The 19,076-nt window shown below is 46.7% G+C and overlaps 1 protein-coding gene across 2 annotated transcripts in view; it reads right to left on the bottom strand.

Moving 5' to 3' along the window:
• NKAIN2 (sodium/potassium transporting ATPase interacting 2) overlaps positions 1-19,076 on the bottom strand; it is a 626,732-nt gene that overhangs the window by 12,553 nt on the left and 595,103 nt on the right. For both annotated transcript variants that reach the window (XM_068162342.1, XM_068162341.1), the window contains exon 5: positions 17,368-17,428. In XM_068162342.1, coding sequence (XP_068018443.1) covers positions 17,368-17,428 — 61 coding nt within the window. The remainder of the gene's footprint in view (positions 1-17,367; positions 17,429-19,076) is intronic.

Genomic DNA, 19,076 nt, shown 5'->3' with positions numbered 1-19,076 from the left:
TGTGGGGCAAAAGGTCTGGAAGTGATTTTTGGCTGGTGTTCAGAATGCTGAACCAACACGTTAAGAAGAAGTTTGCTTTGAGTAAAATGGGTTTGTGTGGGCAGGAGAGAAAGATGCAGAGTGAATACTTCTGCATGCATTGTGTCTTTGCCCTGTTGTATAGAATAAACAGAGTGTTAGTAAGCCAGACTGTCAGGAGAGACATAAAGCAAGCTTGTAGAGACGTATCTGTGTCCAGCTGCCAGCAAAATTTCCCACCTGTGTAACCAAATGATGGTAGGGCAGAGAGTACTACTGCAGCTTTGCAGACATGCAATGGCTTCTCACACACAACAAGGACCTTTTCAGAGTAGGTAAAGGCAGGTAATGAAAGAGTGAACTCCAATACAAGAGGACCTCAGTCATTTCTTTGGAGCCAGGTTTCCCGATAGCAGCAGTGCCTCAGCACCGCAAAGCTTGCGGCGTCCACACTCTGCTAAAAGCTCCCTGTGGGCTTTGAGGTATTTTCTTAAAGCATGCAAAATGCTGCCCTTTCTGCAGGCATTTTATCCTGGCTGTGTCTGAAAGGTCAGTCAAAGTGTCCTACCACTGATACCCTGCCAGCAGCAGTAACGTCAGATGAATACAACAGGGCTCATTAGCTGGATTGCTACAGAGGCTTCCATCCCTAACCTCGTCCACCAAACACATTTTGGGCTCTTCTGTTTCACACTAATCTCACATATCACTTATCAGAAGTGGCTCTTCTGCCATGCTTTGCTTCAGTAAAATCCTATGCTCATATACACACAAACACAGATGCCCTTCCTTTGAAAGACTGGGTGCTGAGATGCTTGCTTTCCTAGCTGGATTTGAATAGGATAACAGCAATACTATTTATCTGTAAAGTGTCTTAAAAGGAACTCAGGCTGAGTGGTTTCTTCCTTTGCTGATGTTAAAGGGCTTGTCAGGCACAACTATGGTTACAACTCTAACACAGACAGGACATGTGGCTCAAAACAGAGACATCTTTTCTACTACTGAGCACCCACAGGGATGTGAAGTTTCAGCCTCTGCTCACAGTCTTGGTCCCTCCTGTCTTTGGTGTGTATCAGGACAGGATGAGGGACATTAAGGAACTTATTTTTTGTTTCTGGAACTGACCTCTGGGGATCAATCAGTCCAATCCCCCTGGTACAGCAGGTTTTCTCTAGATCAGGTTGCACAGGAATGTGCCCAGGTGGGTTTTGAAAGTGTCCACAATCTCTGGGCAGCCTGGTCCAGTGCTCTGGCATCAAAGTAAAGAAGCTTCTCCTTAAGTTCAAGTTTTCAACCCACCACACCTTAAGTTCTCCTTTCTTGATGGTTCTCCTTCCAACACACCCCCAGTGCCACAAGCACAGTAGCCTCCACCTTTTCTTCACCTCCTGCTAAGTGGACAGTCTCATTTGTAGATGGAAGCTCTGCTGTTGGCTCTTTAAGGTGTCACAAGACCCCGGCATGTGCTCACTCTGCTCCCTCTATATAAACTGAAATCTCAGCTTCATGCTGTGATATTTACCCATGGATAATTACACATCCATTCCAGTTCAGCATGGCTAAAACCAGAACTTTCAGCTGCTCATCCCTAACCTTCTTGGCTACTTCACACAGTGAAGGATGGCACTTGTACCCTCAAGTCTGTCTGCCATTTGAGGATATAAGTTAGATGTCAACTCGGCTTAGGCTGGGCACAACTTAATTTCCAAGCATTTTTGCATAGTGAAGAGGTAGACTTTTCTATCTGTTGACACAGCTATAACATTTACCCAGGGCTCTCAGTGTCAACCACCACAATTGTTCCTATTTTTCCCCCCCCCCCAACTCAACAAACATGGAGTTAAGGGACAAAGGCTGCAGGACTCACCTTTCTGGCTAGGTCAGCCTTCTCTGCATCCTGCTGCTGATTTAATTGTCTATATTGCATCAAGCAGAAGCTAAATCATTTTACAGTTAAAGTCTTTTGGAGGCACTCCACATCAATCTCCCTTTCAAGTCCAAAAAGCTAAATTCTGACCCATGTTGCCAGCTTGACCTTCATAGTTGTAAACTTTCCAAACCTTTTCTTTCCACAGGAGAATGTCCTCACAAGCAATTCTCTCATTATTTTCTCCATAATCCATCCTTGCTCTCTTGGCAAGAATTAGGTTGCCAATGTCCTTACAGTCTTTTCTACCACAGTGAGTAATGCTTGCTCATAGTTTCTGTGCTTCTGTATGTGTGTGCACAGGGATGCTTCTTGGACATCCAGGTAATGCCTAAACATCTGTGCAACCAGCACCAGAACAAGAGGACACAGTCTCAAGCTGTGCCAGGGGAAGTTTAGGCTGGAGGTGAGGAGAAAGTTCTTCCCAGAGAGAGTTGTTAGCCATTGGAATGTGCTGCCCAGGGAGGTGGTGGAGTCCCCATCCCTGGAGGTGTTCAAGAGGGGATTGGATGTGGCACTTGGTGCCATGGTTTAGTCATGAGGTCTTGGGTGACAGGTTGGACTTGATGATCTTTGAGGTCTCCTCCAACCTTGGTGATTCTATGATTCTATTATCTTGAATTTGTATACACTGGGTCCAGACTGGCAAAGACTTGACCCCCCTGGACTCAGGCCTTGGAAATGCCATGATTGACCTTCAGCACCACCACAAGACACTCCACTGCACACGCAGAGATGGCAAACCAACCACAGCTAACACCACCAGTGGAAGCACTGCTGGTGCAGCAGCATGAAACAAAAGAGAGCTGTGCACAAATGCTGGTAGCTAAAAACTGGCCAAGAAGGAAAAAATAATTGAAAAACTGGAGTGGAGTAAAATTAGGCTTGTTTTAAATAACATTTGTTTTCCCATATGTCATTTCCAATCTAAAAGAGCATATGGAGACACCCTTGCTCCTGTGGTTTTGCCAGTATCCTGCTACCTGCCTCGCTGTGTGGTGAAGGCATTTCCAAACACTTCAGTGCTGCTGCCTTTCAATGCTGTGAGCATGGCCTGGTGGCTGTTCTCCAGCAGAGCACACAAGTGGAGGTTTGCTTGGATACAGCCTCCATAAAAGTTTGTTTACAAGGATAATCAGACCTTAGTGCTCTTTGTGCTGACTGCACAGTGATTTGGACTTGCAAGCCAAGGTAGGGCCAAGCACTGGGAAAGCAGGGGGAAGGAGGCCATCTGCCAACACGTGAGGCTGTGCCCTGCCTGCCACCACAGGGAGGTTCAGAAACATCGTAAGGACTTGGACACTCAGTCTGGTTCATGCAGTGCAGTGAACTGTATGGCTGCCAAACAGCCAGTGGTGGCCTGTCAGTACCCTTCACTCACCCCTCCAAGGTGACACTAAAACCTCACCCTTTCAAACCATAACCTCATGACACTTCTGACCCCTAGGATGGCCGCAGGAGAAGCCCCTACACAAATGGTGATGGTTTCTCACTCAGCTTATGCCTCACTGCCACTATTTCCATGTTGTTGACTTCTATAACAATCACAATTCCTTAGTAATTTTTTTTGCCTCACAGGGTTTTTCCCTCCAGCTTTGTCTCCTCTTACATTTCTTGTTGGGTGAGGGCCTGCAGCATCTTTTTCTGTCTCTGTTGCTGCTGATTTTCTGGCTAATTCTTTGTTCAGCCTTTCTGAGATGAGACACAGGACTGGGGAGGCAAGCAGGTTTTGTGAAACCTGTGAAGCACCATCTGGCGTCATTACCCTTACAGAGGGACTGACAGGGATCTCAGCCTTCTACTCCCTGTAACTAGGACTAAGCAGGGATGCAGATATTGCAGTCAAGGTGAGCCCAGCTTAGGTTGTACTCAGCAGAAAATATTAAGATGACAGTGCTGAAAGGTCAGAAATTGCAGAATAGAATAGAATAGAACAGACCAGACCAGACCTCTTTGGAAGAGACCTTCGAGATCATCACATCCAACCTATCATCCAACACCACCTAATCAACTAAACCATGCAACCAAGCACCCCATCAAGTTTCCTCCTGAACACCTCCAATGATGGTGACTCCACCACCTCCCTGGGCAGCACATTCCAATGGGCAATCACTCTTTCTGTGAAGAATTTCTTCCTAACATCCAGTCTAACCCTCCCCTGGTGCAGCTTGAGACTGTGTCCTCTTGTTCTGGTGCTGGTTGCCTGGGAGAAGAGACCAACCTCTGCCTGTCTACAACCTCCCTTCAGGTAGCTGTAGAGAGCAAGAAGGTCTCCCCTGAGCCTCCTCTTCTCCAGACTAAGCAACCCCAGCTCCCTCAGACTCTCCTCATAGGGCTTATGTCAAATGGTGTCTCAGACTCCCAGGTAGAGCAGAGGTCCGCTCTGTGGTGGAGCCTCAGTGCAGGACATGAGGCTGGAGCAATGAATCAAAGCAGGGCTCACCACCAGCAGCACCACATTGAGGAGATGGGAACCAAGGTCATGGCTGAGCGGAACAGAGCCAGGATGAAAGCGGCCAGGAGTAAGGGCTGGAAGGCATGAGTGAGGCTTCAGCAGCTGAAAGAGGGACCAGGGATAGGGCAGGCAAGACCAAGAGCCAGAGGCCAGGAGGAGTTGGCTGGAGCACAGCTACAGTGAGAATTACTGGTCTGAACTGGTCAGCACTGCCTTTTACATCTGATAAATGCAGCAAGCCATCTGTCAAGCTTATAGACCTGGAAATAGGGTTTCAGGCAGCAGGCTGCCACTTGACCCTTGCAAGGCTTTGCAAGGCTTGTTCAACCTTGCAGCAGAACCTGCCCAATGCTCAGTACAGAGTCTGTAAAAGACTTCCACTCATCTATGAGAGCATGAATAGTTGGAACAATATATTAGTTTGCTAGACTGGACAGGCCAGGACCCTGCTGGATAATAGCCATTTGCTTTCAAATGTTCATGCTTGAGTACTGAACAAAACCCACCATCTAGCCCTGCAGAAGGGTTTGACTAACAAATCACTCTAAGAATAAAAGAAAATGTGGGGTGGACTGAATGATCATAGAAGTTATCAAATGAATCATTAGGAAAAAAATTGTTCTTAGCCAGAGGATTGCTAGGGGCAAGCAATAAAGAGAGGAAAGAAAAAGGAGGAAAAAGAAAACGCCTGGGGCAGTAGCCTCCAAGGGTGACCACCACGCTAATAAATTAGAATAAGAGTCATTAGTAGGTGCAACAAAGTGGAGAATTAAGGCTCAGATCTCTGAAAGTTAACAGCTCACTGCTAATGAAGACCTATGTAGATATTTAAAAGGAAAAGTAATAAGGAAAGCTTGAACAGAAGGCATGCTGATAAAAATAATGTAACAGAAAGCAGTGGCTCAGGAATATAGGGAACTGTGAGGAGCTCACGCCGACTGCCTCAGCAGGGAAGACACTCAGGTTGTGGACAGCTGTCCTTGCCAGGGCCAACAGAAATGGTTAATGAGTCCAGTCCACCCACTGCAACTTATTACCACTCCTCTCCTAGAAGTTTCTGTCCTTCAGTTCTGGCTGAGCCTGGCTGGCCAGGATGTGTGGTACACTTGGTCATTTTGACTGCGCTCCTAAGGATGCAGCCACCCCCCTCCAAGGCTGGGAGGCCTGGGGTAGGAAAGGGGCTGATAGCCCCACACAGCTGGCTGGAGGCTGCTCCTTTGCCTGTGCTCAGTGGGGCCTGAGCTTCTCTCATTCTGTTGGGGTGAAGGGGGAGATAGAATACATAGAATAGAATACATAGAATAGACCAGGTTGGAAGAGACCTTCAAGATCATCGTGTCCAACCCATCGACCAATCCAACCCACTTAAACAACTAACCCATGGCACCAAGCACCCCATCAAGTCTCCTCCTGAACACCTCCAATGATGCTCTCCTGGCACAGCATAGGAAGACCTACCTCCCAAGCCTGCCCTCCACATTCAGTACCAAGTAGCAACAGCTTGACTGACATCAAAATGAAGTCTCTCTCCCGTATCAAAACAAAACACAACTGTCAGCCTGAAACCGTTCTCCATTCACTCAATTCTCAGCTGGTAGGGAGCCTTGGATTTTGCTAATTTTCCCTGCCTTAGAATGAGAGTTTTGTTTATTTTTGCATGTCAAAACATTTCCATGGCAAGAAGACCACATCCTATTCAGCTGTGGCAACAACTTGAGTGTCTCTTCAAATCATCTGTGGCTTTTGTTGTCAAAACTGTCACTATTTACTCCCTCATTTCTGACACTGCTTGGATGCAGCCGTGTGGGGTATTGTTTCATGATCTGGACTTCTTTGTGTTCCCTTCCTGAAACAATTAATTCCTGACAAGACAAGTAATATTTCTCAAACTGTTTGTGTGTGCAGCATCTCTCTCCTCATAAAGGCTGTTAGCTGTTCATCCCCTTCTCACATGTGCAGATCTTTCCCAACACTTCTGCAAAATGTCTGTTTTGAAAAGATAAAAGAGATGAGTAGTGAGCAGTTAAAAACAAACCCATGCAAGGTGGGTGCGTCTCCCTGGCTGTTACAAGGCATTGATTTTATCAAGCAGCATCCCATTGTGATGAGCTGCTGGAATGGAAATGTTGCTTCCTCCAAGCTTTACATTGCGTTATTTAGACATTTTTCAGGCTTGAGGTTGACAATCCCCTCAGGGGGCGGTGATGGATGCAAGGGGAGTGGCTGGCAAGACAGTGAGGGAGAGGAGAAATTATCCTAGATGGAGCCAGCAACACCACCATTCCCCCCTGTGTGAGCTTCTTTATATATTTGCCTCATACCACAACCCTGTCTCCTAGGGATTCCTCGAACATCAACTTCATTAGTTACGAAGGCAGCAATCCATAACCAATTTTCTTTCCATGTCAAGCTTGTTCATGTATAAACCCATCCCTTTTGTTGGAAACATTTGCAATTAATCCCACAAACAAAGAAAATGCAAATGGTACAGTCTACCCTCAGCAACCCTCCTGACTCAAGGCCCTGACCACCATCTATTACACACTAAAATGAATTGAAATTCCCACTTTGAGTCTAACCTCATTTTCTAGTGATAATAGGCATGGATTCCCAGAAGCATTCTATGCATCTAGATAGTAACATCCTAATTTCCTTTCCTGGTAAATGTTTTAAATAAGATTTTAGCACCAAAGGAAATTAACCTTTAAATTAATTGTAATTATAAAATACCATCACTGATTTTGTCTTCAGACTAATTACTTGCTATTATTTAAACAAACTGCACCTCCTCTGAGCTTTAAGTTTGCTTCTGTCTCTGCAGTGCAGTGCCAAGCGACCAGAGCAGGCTGTGCAATGTCTGCCAAGTCCTGTGACACCATGGAGGGCTCAGGTCCATCTGCATCTCACATGCAGCCAGTTGCACTTGTCATATTTTCCCACCATAGGCTTCCTTCCCTGCGCTTCAGCCTCATACACTGCAGCTCAGACATCTCCAGCCTGTGCTTTCCAACCAACAAATATGTCTTGTGTGCCTGTGCTCTGTGGTGGTGAGAAGGAGACACACACCACCAACCTTTAGCTCTGTGAAAGGTCCTCTCCAAACCAGGACACGACTGGAAATGATGACACAGGAACGAGACCTTGATATGTGCAAAAGGCTGCTGCTGTGCAGCCATCTCAGGGAGTCACAGAACTATTTTGGTTGGAAAAGACATCCAAGATCAAGTCCAACCCAACACCACCATGGCCATTAAACCATGTCCCAAAGTGCCAAGCCTACACATATCTGTAACACCTCCAGGGATGGTAACTCCACCACCTCCCTGTTCCAAGGTTTAGCAATTATTTCAAGAATGAAATTTTCCCTACTATCCAACCTAACAGGCACATGCCCCAGCCTGAGACCATTTCCTCTTGTCCTGTCACTTGACCTGGCTGTGCCAGGGAAAGTTTAGGCTCAAGGTGAGGAGAAAGTTCTTCCCAGAGAGAGTTGTTAGCCATTGGAATGTGCTGCCCAGGGAGGTGGTGGAGTCACCATCCCTGGAGATATTCAAGAGGGGATTGGACGTGGCACTTGGTGCCTTGGTTTAGTAGTCATGAGGTGTTGGGTGACAGGTTGGAGTTGATGATCTTTGAGGTCTTTTCCAACCTTATTGATTCTATGATTCTATGATTCTGTGATTGATACTAGGGGGAAGAATGAATTTCTTAGATGTTCCTGGTGGCACTGCTGCTCTCCAAGGCAGCTCCATTTGTGATGACTCAGTACCATGAAATACCAAAAGCTTCTGTCCTTCCACTCTTCCATCAGCATCTCAAGAGCCTAAAGCATCCCATCTCCCTCCCTTTGGTTTGCTTAGTTCATACAGCAACAAGTAAATAGGAAAAGCTTCCAATTCAGCCACAGGCTGGAAATCAGATGCTCTTCATTAGTGGATATTAGACCTGGTACCTCCTATCCTGTTTTATATTCCACAAGTAACTGCTAATGCTGCATTGCTAGGGCTGCAGGTTACACCATTGCTGTGGTGTCACCTTTCAGCTGGGATGAAAAAGATCTGATGAGGAGAATAATCTGGATGAGGAGATAGAGTGCACCATTAGTAAGTTTGCAGATTAGGCCACACCTTGAGTCCTGTGTCCAGTTCTGGGCTCCTCAATTTAAGAAGGACATTGAGACACCTGAATGTGTCCAGAGAATGGCAATGAGGCTGGGGAGGGGTCTGGAGCACAGCCCTGTGAGGAGAGGCTGAGGGAGCTGGGGTTGCTTAGCCTGCAGAAGAGGAGGCTCAGGGGAGACCTTCTTGCTCTCTACAACTACCTGAAGGGAGGTTGTAGCCAGGAGGGGTTTGGTCTCTTCTCCCAGGCAACCAGCACCAGAACAAGAGGACACAGTCTCAAGCTGCACCAGGGGAAGTTTAGGCTCGAGGTGAGGAGAAAGCTCTTTACAGAAAGAGGAATCTGCAACTGGAATGTGCTGCCCAGGGAGGTGATGGAGTCCCCATCCCTGGAGGTGTTCGGAAAAGGTTTGGATGTGGCACTTGGAGCCATGGTTTAGTTGTCAGGAGGTGTCAGGTATTAGGTAACAGGTCTTTTCCAACCTGGTTGATTCTATGATTCTGTGGCCTGACAAGCTGCCCAGGACAACATAGAATCACCAAGGTTGGAAGACACCTCAAAGACCATCAAGTCCAACCTGTCACCCAACACCTCATAACTAAACCATGGCACCAAGTGCCACGTCCAGTCCCCTCCTGAACACCTTCAGGGATGGGGACTCCACCACCTCCCTGGGCAGCACATTCCAATGGCTAACAGCTCCCTCTGTGAAGAACTTTCTCCTCACCTTGAGATGCATTCAGGTCCAGTCTTGAGAACAGAAGGACAGTTGCAGTTATCTCCATTCATGTCCCTCAGCGTCAGACTCTGCATCCTTCCCAGCTCTCTCCTGTCCTAGCAGTCTTAAAGCTTACAGCCACCTCCCCCAGAAAATGGGAAGGGACACAAAGGAGCAGAGCTCACAGCTGAATGTTTGCTGCTGGTTTCTCTTGGTCTTTGTTTTTCAAGACTTTATCAGGGGCAGAAGCTGAGGTGCTATTTTTCTGCAACCTCTCACTAAGCAGATTGTGAAGAGCATTTGGCACAGAAATGAAAGTGAACACCTGAGCATATTCTGCATTTCAATAGCGCCTTTCATCCCAGAAGCTCACAGTTCTAAAGCAACACGCCTGTGAGTTTGTCCCTGTCATTATTTCCCATTTCAAATATGGGAAACAGAAGTACAGAGAGGTTAAATAACCTGCCCAAAGGTGGAAGGCAGCCTGCAACAGAGCTAAAAACAAAAGGCTTCTTTTACCTATCCCATATACGAGAGATTGTCACATTCTGACAAACATCTAATGAATTCAATATTGTCATTTACAAGAAAGTCTTTAGCCATCTTCATACTTTCCAAGCCAAGTCTAGGATCCCAGAGAGGATTGCTGGCTTCATTGCTCCCCAGTAGATCATCATTTAGAGAGCTGCCAAACAGAGAGGTTCCTGGGGGTGCTGATCGACAGCCTCCTAAACATGAGCCAGCAGTGTGCCCAGGTGGCCAAGAAGGCCAATGGCATCCTGGCCTGCATTAGGAATAGTGTGGCCAGCAGGAGCAGGGAAGTCATTGTGCCCTGTACTCTGCATTGGTTAGGCCACACCTTGAGTCCTGTGCCCAGTTCTGGGCCCCTCAGTTTAAGAAGGACATTGAGAGACTTGAAGGTGTCCAGAGAAGGGCAAGGAGGCTGGGGAGGGGTCTGGAGCACAGCCCTGTGAGGAGAGGCTGAGGGAGCTGGGGTTGCTTAGCCTGGAGAAGAGGAAGCTCAGGGGTGACCTCATTGCTCTCTACAACTACCTGAAAGGTGGTTGTAGCCAGGAAAGGGTTGGTCTCTTCTCCCAGGCAACCAGCACCAGAACAAGAGGAGACAGTCTCAAGCTGTGTCAGGGGAGGTTTAGGCTCAAGGTGAGGTGAAAGTTCTTCACTGAGAGAGTGATTGGCCATTGGAATGTGCTGCCCAGGGAGGTGGTGGAGTCCCCATCCCTGGAGGTGTTCAAGAGGGGATTGGATGTGGCACTTGGTGCCATGGTTTAGTCATGAGGTCTGTGGTGACAGGTTGGACTCGACGATCCTCACGGTCTCTTCCAACCTTAGCGATACTGTGAATACCCTAGGATCCCAGAGAGGATTGCTGGCTTCATTGCTCCCCAGTAGATCATCCCTACCTGGGATAGTCTTCTGGAGTGTTTTCAATATGAAAATAGGATTCTGATTTCAAGGTTTTTTTTTTTTAATGGGGAGGAGTGAAATAACTTTAAAGGCTCACCAGAGCCTTACTTCCATGTCAGACATCCCCAAGAGAAGGGCTTTGCAAGAAAATGTACTCAAATGTTACTAGAGCTTTACTTTCCTGGCAGACATCCTCAAAACCTGTGTTTGTAAGGAAAAGAAAAATCCACTAAATGGTTACTAGAGCTTTACTTCTTCTGCCAGAGGTGCCCAAAAGCTGGCTTTGCAAACAAAACCTACTTAACCCAGTCACATTTTTTTTTGCTTCACAGTTAAGCTGGAAACAAAGCCAAGACAAAAGAAGACAATCTGTGAATCCCTGCTGGCAAGAGACAGTGGAGAGGCTGTACCTCATAATACTCAGGTAACAGTCAGACAGCTCATAATTGTTCCCTGACTGCCTTGCCATTGTGCTATGGTAGGCAAATCACAGAATCACAGAATTGTTAGGTTTAGAAGGGACCTCAAGGCTTGAAGTTTCCCCCTAGCATTAACTTTCAGCCAGATCAGCTCAGCTGTATAGCTGTAACTCCTTATTGTGTACAACTTATATCATAGAATTGTTAGGGTTGGAAGGCACCTCAAGGATCAGCCAGTTCCAATCCCCCTGCCATGGGCAGGGACACCTCACACTACAGCAGGTTGCTCACAGCCACATCCAGCCTGGCTGCAAACACCTCCAGGCAGGAGGCTTCCACCACCTCCCTGGGCAGCCTGTGCCAGGCTCTCACCACCCTCATGGGGAAGAAATTCTTCCTAACATTCAATCTGAATCTCCCCATTTCTAGTTTTGCTCCATCTCCCCCAGTCCTATCACTCCCTGGCACCCTAAGAAATCCCTCCCCAGCTGTCTTGTAGCCCCCTTCAGACACTGGAAGGCCACAATAGCTCTCTCTCTTTCTTGCCTGGGGGAAGACGAGGCAGACATTGCTTTCAAATCTGTAGCTGCAAAAACCTCCAGGCATGAGGCTTCCACTACCTCCCTGGGCAACCTGTGCCAGTCTCTCACCACCCTCCTGGGGAACAACTTCTTCCTAGCATCCAATCTCAATCTACCCATTTCTAGTTTTGTTCCCTTCCCCCTAGTCCTATCATTACCTGTTTCTTCTCCCTGTCTGGGTCAGCAAGGCAGCCTTCTGGACTGGGATTTCACTGTGGGGAACAGACTGGTGGTTTTCTTTAGGTTGAGGTTCCTCCCCAGCCAAAGCTGTCCCTCTAATAACAAGCCCATCCCCTTTCCCCCACAGGGCTTGCAAGGAGAGTGCAAAATTCCCATTTCAGGAACCCAGGTTCCTTTTTTTTCCTCCCCTTTTTTAATTGCTTACAGACAAAAAGCCCCAGGGGGATGCTGCTTTACTGCTTACATTCCAGGCTTTCCCCACAAAATATCTATAGATTTAATAACAGTGTCAGAACTACCTTGCATTTTCTTTTAGTGAGGCAGCAACAGCTTATAGCAGGGAGCCAAACTGCTACTGAGGAAATGCACATTAAAGGAACATTTCAGTGTTATTAGAAATAATGTGCAGCCTCTGAAAACAAAACAAAACCCACCAAAACCGGCAGGCCTGGTACCACTTTGGGAAACAAATGCAGAGCTCAAACAAAGTTTACAGCCCCTGAGTGCCTCCAAGCAATGACATTGCTGTTGCAGGCATTTTCATGCTTTATTTTTAATTGCTGCAGCTAATAATGCTAATGAGGTAAGAATGACAATGGTTTAGGAACACCAGTGGCAAGAGGGAAGAGGAGAGCCTTTTGTTGGCAGCAGCCCTGCTGGGCACCCATCATAGAATCATTTAGGTTGGAAAAAGATCATAGAATTCAACAATTAATGCTACTCTGCCAAGTCCACTACTTAGCCATATCCTTAAGCAACACATCTACACAGCTTTTAAAGACATCCAGGAGTGGTGACCTCCCTGGGCAGCCTGCTCCAACACCTGACAACCCTTGCAGTGAATATTTTTTTCCCTAATGTCCAGCCTAAACCTCCCCTGCTGCAGCTTGAGGCTGTTCTCTGTTGTTATATCAGTAGAACTCATCTTTCTCAAATGGAGATGCAAGGCACTCCCAAGCCTCAGAGCTCCTCCTCCCTAGGCAGCCACAGGGAATACAATGCAGGATGCAGAAGGGACCTTTGGGAGGGTCAAACTACCACCAAGGGAAGTAAGCAGGGAAAGCTACTCTTGTCTAACCCCTAGAGATGAGTGCTGCAGGTCAGCTTCAGTACACTCAGTGTCAGAACACTGCTTGGGGCTGTACCAGGAAGGAAAGCAGCTTTCTCTTTAATTCCTGATGCAGAATTAACCCCTGACAGATTGTTCTCAGGAAAGGTAGTGTGGACTTGTGCTTTGATTTAGGGGGCCTGCTGCTGGATTTATTTGATGGGCAAGTAATTAAAACCTCTAGACTTGCTGACTCAGCCCTAGTTATGGCCCTGATTTGATCACTGTATTGTTCCATTCCTAATCCTTTAGTGAAGTTGGAGCAGGTTAATCTTGGTGAAATGCTTGCTTAATTCTACCCTCCCTCATTTATTCTCTTAATAAAATCTGCATAAAGAATGGAGAAATAGTAATTCTTCCAGCTTGCTCCAATTACTCTGAGAGCAAAGCTAATTCAGCTGAAGCAGCTTAAGAGCAACTTGATTGTATTTCTACAGTTGAGGCTCTGTGCCAAAAGAAGATGAGGCACCTTCTCTGCTTTGAAGCAGTGTCCCTGTGTTAATCTGGTTAAAATCTGGGACATGCCCACATCTGGCTCTTGAATGTTGCATGATTTTTCTCTCTAGTCTCTACCCTTGCTACCCATTCCTGCCAGGCTATGTTTCTGCCTCTTTTTTCTCCTCTCCTGGACTGATGTTGCTCCCAGTCAATCAACTCTAAAGGAAGCAGTGGGCAGGAGAAGTGTCTTCATTGTTCTGTGCCACAGAGCTTGCTCCATAGCAGCATGCAGGGGTGAGGAACTGGAAAAGTGGGAAGAGAAACACAGCTAGAGGTTTGAACTAATCTCAGACCACAGACTTGCACAGGCAGGACAGCGTAGCAATGACTCTGGAACACATTCCACTCTTTGCTGAAAGCTTTTCTCCTTTGCAATCATTCAGTCTGCAAGAGACAACCCCATCTGTGAGCATCCTGAGGAAGTTAAGGCTTGGGCATCTTCCCCTAGAGCATAAATACCAACTAACATGGCATCCACAAGGGATATGTTACTTCCTGGGGGAGCACAACAGATGGATGTCTTGCCAAAGGGGAAAGGAAAAGGCAAGAAAATGTAACTAATGTAAGTGAAAACTCTGAAATCAGACCTGAACAGGAGGTATCTGTATGGAGTGCAACCTCTGGCTGTCACAGTGAGCGCTCAGCACGTGTCACAGGGGGTGTCTGAGTCGAGAGGGAACTACAATCATTCTTGCTTTTTATTATATGCAGCCTCTCAGCAGAAATTAAAGCTGGTTTAATTTTATGATACCTTGAAGAGCCAAATCTGAGCTGAATATTATCACTGTGTGAGGACAACACAGCCACAGAAGTTCTCTTTTACTCTACAACAAACCTACATCCCCACCAACCCCCACCCCAGACCACAATCATGCTTCCAAACCCCAGCAAAGCTGAAGCTGCAGCACCTGAGCTGGTGGCTACAGAACCTGAAGGAGATGCTTACGGATGAGGAATGGAATGGAATGGAATGGAATGGAATGGAATGGAATGGAATGGAATGGAATGGAATGGAATGGAATGGAATGGAATGGAATGGAATGGAATGGACCAGGTTGGAAGAGACCTTCAAGATCACCATGTCCAACCCATCATCCAACATCACCTAATCAACTAAACCATGGCACCAAGCACCCTATCAAGTCTCCTCCTAAACACCCCCGGTGATGGTGACTCCACCACCTCCCTGGGCAGGACATTCCAATGGGCAATCACTCTCTGTGAACAATTCTTTGGCTAGAACAGGGCACAAGGCTGACACATGGTAACAAAGCAATAACAGCCTCAAAACAGGCAAGATGATAGCAAACAAGGGTTCAAAGAAGCAGGATGATCTATGGCTTCTGAACAACAGGCAGCTCCCATCACAGTGAGGACTAAGCAGGACCATCCTGGCTGTGGTGATTTGCTGCCAGGAATGCCATTTACAGACTGGGGGGAAGAAGTGTCTCAAACATGCTCTGACTTCAGTGCTTGTTTGTGAACCAAGTCATAGAATCAATAAGGTTGGAAAAGTCCAACCTGTCACCCAACACCTCATGACTACTAAACCAAGGCACCAAGTGCCACATCCAATCCGCTCTTGAATACCTCCAGGGATGGGGACTCCACCACCTCCCTGGGCAGCACATTCCAATAGCTAAAAGTCACAAAATATCTTCTGTGTTTTTCACTTATTTCATGCCCTAAACCACTACAGAAGACTAACAAAAAAAAATCTCAAAAAATATTAAAGCCCTTCAAAGAGAGGACAGAACAGCATTAAAAGGCATTTTGTTTCTGAGGGCGAGAAATTGCTCTCCTCCATCTCTGTAGATAGCAAATGCACTTTACAGGAGGGTAGGGGACAGTCCGTAAGCCTGGGTCCTTCCCTAAAAAGATAGGGCCTATTTGTGACACACCCCTGCTCCACATGCTTCTCCCCAACCTTTTTGCGGAGAAGAGAAGAGAAGAGAGAGAAGAGAAAGAGAGAAGAGAAGAGAAGAGAAGAGAAGAGAAGAAGAGAAGAGAAGAGAAGAGAAGAGAAGAGAAGAGAAGAGAAGAGAAGAGAAGAGAAGAGAAGAGAAGAGAGAAGAGAAGAGAAGAGAAGAGAAGAGAAGAGAAGAGAAGAGAAGAAGAGAAGAGAAGAGAAGAGAAGAGAAGAGAAGAGACCTTCAAGATCATTGTGTCCAACCTATCATCCAACACCTCCTAATCAACTAACCCATGGCACCAAGCACCCTATCAAGTCTCCTCCTGAACACCTCCAGTGATGGTGACTCCACCACCCTCCCCATGCAGCCCATTCCAATGGGCAATCACTCTCTTTGTGTAAAACTTCCTCCTGACATCCAGCCTGAACATCCCCTGGCGCAGCCTGAGACTGTGTCCTCTTGTTCTGGTACCCGGGCTGCTTGGGAGAAGAGACCAACTTCTGCCTGTCTACAACCCCCCTTCAGGTAGTTGTAGACAGCAATAAGGTCTCCCCTGAGTCTCCTCTTCTCCAGGCTAAGCAGCCCCAGCTCCCTCAGCCTCTCCTCACAGGGCTGTGCTCCAAGCCCCTCCCCAGCTTTTTTGCCCTTCTCTGGACACCTTCCAGCAAGTCAACCTCCTTCCTAAACTGAGGGGCCCAGAACTGGACACAGTACTCGAGGTGTGGCCAGGCAGGAACAGGGTGGTCCATCTCTGCCTGCTGGCCACACTGTTCCTGATGCAGGCCAGGATGCCATTGGCCCTCCTGGCTGCCTGGGCACACTGCAGGCTCATGTTCAGCCTACCATCAACCAGCACCCCCAGGTCCCTCTCTGCCTGGCCTCTCTCCAGCCACTCTGACCCTAGCCTGTAGCACTGCTTTCCTCACCTCCACAGAAACATAAAGACAACTGAAATGAGCAGAGCCATAAAGACCTCCAAAGCATGATCTGATTTCAGCACGAAATCTCCCCTTGATAGCTCGCGGTGGCACTCTGTTGCCCATAGATTATAGGTTTGCAGCTATTGTCTAAGCAGGAGAACACAGAGGATCCCCCACCAGCTTCAGTAACCCTCTCAATCAAACCAACCCCCTTTAGCTTCCTGTTGCACAGCTCTCACCAGGATTCATGTATATTTTATCAAAGTTCCATGCACTTCTGATACTGGTTTCTAAAGTGCTTTAGTATGAATCCCCAAGATGTACTCAAATGCTGCAGTGGCCCTTCTCTTTAAAAAAAAATAAGGAATTAAAAGAAAATCAAGGTTAAAGTACAGTAAAAATGAAATGGCTTGGCTTCATAGCATGTAATAAGAGCAAATCCTGCTCAGCAGGCTTCTATTGGTATAAATAAGCAGAAGAAACAGAAACGTACATCTCTGTGAAACGATTTCGCTCCTTGTAATTGTACCCTGGGAGCAGCAAGAACAAAGAGGAGCTCCACAGTTTCACCTCTCATAAATGCAGGTCCTGCAATGATCTAAAGCTTTTTTTTCCTTGTTGTTGCTGTTGCCAGAAATGCTTTTACAAGCCAACAGACAAGTCCACACAGAAGAGAGATACCCTTAGCGCTAACCAATTTCTATGAAGACGGTTAATAACAATCTGGAATAAGGAGGAGGGGTGGGGGGAAAAGGCAGCTTTTATTTTGTCTTTACCAGCTGGGAGTTCTGTTTATTTTTTTATGTCTTCAGCTAAGCTGAGAAGAAAAACACAACAAATCCAGTGATCATTTTCAGAAGCAAGCAGTGTGCATTTTTTACAGCTACACTTCATGATCCCTTTGTCTTCCAGGCATTTGCAAATTTTAGATGAAGAGGGAGGGACAGAAGGAATGATCTGGCTTCAGTGTAAGAAAGGCATTTAGGTTGAATTCAGGAGGAGCCAGCATAGTGAAGAGGTGATTTAAACACCCCCCCCACCCCCCAAATAAATTCATTTTCTATGCAACAAAGCTTTAGTACTTACAGCTGTCCTCTTCTTCAGTAATACATTTCACAACGTAACAGGCGTAGATGAAGCCCGCCAGCTGAAACGAAATGCAATAGCATTAGATGTAAAGCAAACACAACAGAGGTGGTTTCAAAGAAGCAACAACAGAACCAGAAACAGCAAAATTCATCAGACTTTCGCTGCTGAGGCAATGATAATTCTACAGAATCACAGAATGGTTGAGGCTGGAAAAGACCTCTGAGATCATCGAGTCCAGCCTCTGACCTAACGCCACCACATCAGCTAAACCCTGCCACCAAGTGCCACATCCAGGCTTTTCTTGACTCCAGTGATGGTGACTCCAGCACCTTCCTGGGCAGTCTATCCCAGTGTCTAATCAGCCTTTCTGTGAGCAAGTGCTTCCTAATATCTAACCTCAATGTCCCCTGGTGCATCTTCATCCCATGCCCTCTTGTCCTGTCACAAGTTGCCAGGGAGAAGAGCCTGACCCACACCTGACTACAACCTCCTTTTAGGTTGTTGTAGAGAGCGATAAGGTCCCCTCTAAGTGTCCTCTTCTCCAGGCTGAACACCTCCAGCTCCCTCAGCCCTTCCTCATCAGCCTTTCCCTCCAGTCCCTTCCCCACTCTTGTTGCTCTCCTCTGGACCTGCTCCAGCACCTCAATATCCTTCCTGAACTGCAGACAGCCCTCAGCAATGCAGAGTACTACACAACAGTTTGGAATTTCAGTTAGAAATGGTTAAGGGGAGTTTTTCCCTTTTCTTACCAACACACCCTTCAATAAAACTGCCACAAAATTGATCCAAATGTTTGTTACCTAACTTGCTTTCTTTTAATTAATCCAAAGCAGAACAATCAAATGGGCAGCTAAATGGATGGACCTTTAGCCCCTCAAAAGGGAAATGATTGTCAAAAGGAGATCTGTTACTCAACAAAACCTGACAGAACTCTGCTTTTTAGCAGCACCTTGTCAGCTAAACTCAGGACAAATTCAGTGCACAGCGATATTTTATCACTGGAAGTTGGGGCTGTGGATTAGTGGGACTTGAACCCATAGCCCCATAGACCTATCTAGCTCTAAGGGTAGGACTGGATGTGTTTATATCAGTGTCTCATGCTGCAGATGGAAAATTCCTGTCTTGTTCCCTATACTCTTATCCTCAGAGCATGTCCAGGAGTGAACTGTAAACAGAAGCAACAGGATTTAAAGGAAAATGGCATTCAAGTTCAGACTTGGTGTGGCCCTGGGCAGCCTGATCTAGTTGGAGGTGTCCCTGCTGAGCACAGGGAGGTTGGACAAGATGACCTTTGAGGGTCCCTTCTAACCCAGTGCAATCTGTGAATCTTATCTACCATGACAGACTACTTATGCTATCATCTGGAGAACTAAAAAGAGAATCAATGGCCAACATCACCCATGCCACAAGTCAAGTATCATGCAAGTCCTCTGCTAGGCCCTCCCCCAAGTTCTTTCATCACTGACAAGTTCCAGCAGCAGCAACAGAACAAATAATGGAACACAAGAACATGAAACACATTGCCTCCTTTTCATGTAAGCACGAAGAGCTTTCTCTACTGATGGCCAACAAACACTATTTCATCCTTTAGCTCATCACTGAACTTTCCCAGGTAGAATATCAAGTTGTTTGATCTCTTTGTAGTGAAAGAGTGAACTGTACTGTCCAAATGCATTAGTCTGTGCAGGTCACCTCACAGAGATCTT

The sequence above is a fragment of the Melanerpes formicivorus genome, unplaced genomic scaffold, assembly GCF_026170545.1.
Source record: "Melanerpes formicivorus ecotype bairdi unplaced genomic scaffold, bMelFor1.0.p_v2 SCAF_63, whole genome shotgun sequence".
NCBI lineage: Eukaryota > Metazoa > Chordata > Aves > Piciformes > Picidae > Melanerpes > Melanerpes formicivorus.
Note: the sequence above shows the minus strand (reverse complement) of the source record. Positions and strands in the feature narration are given on the sequence as shown.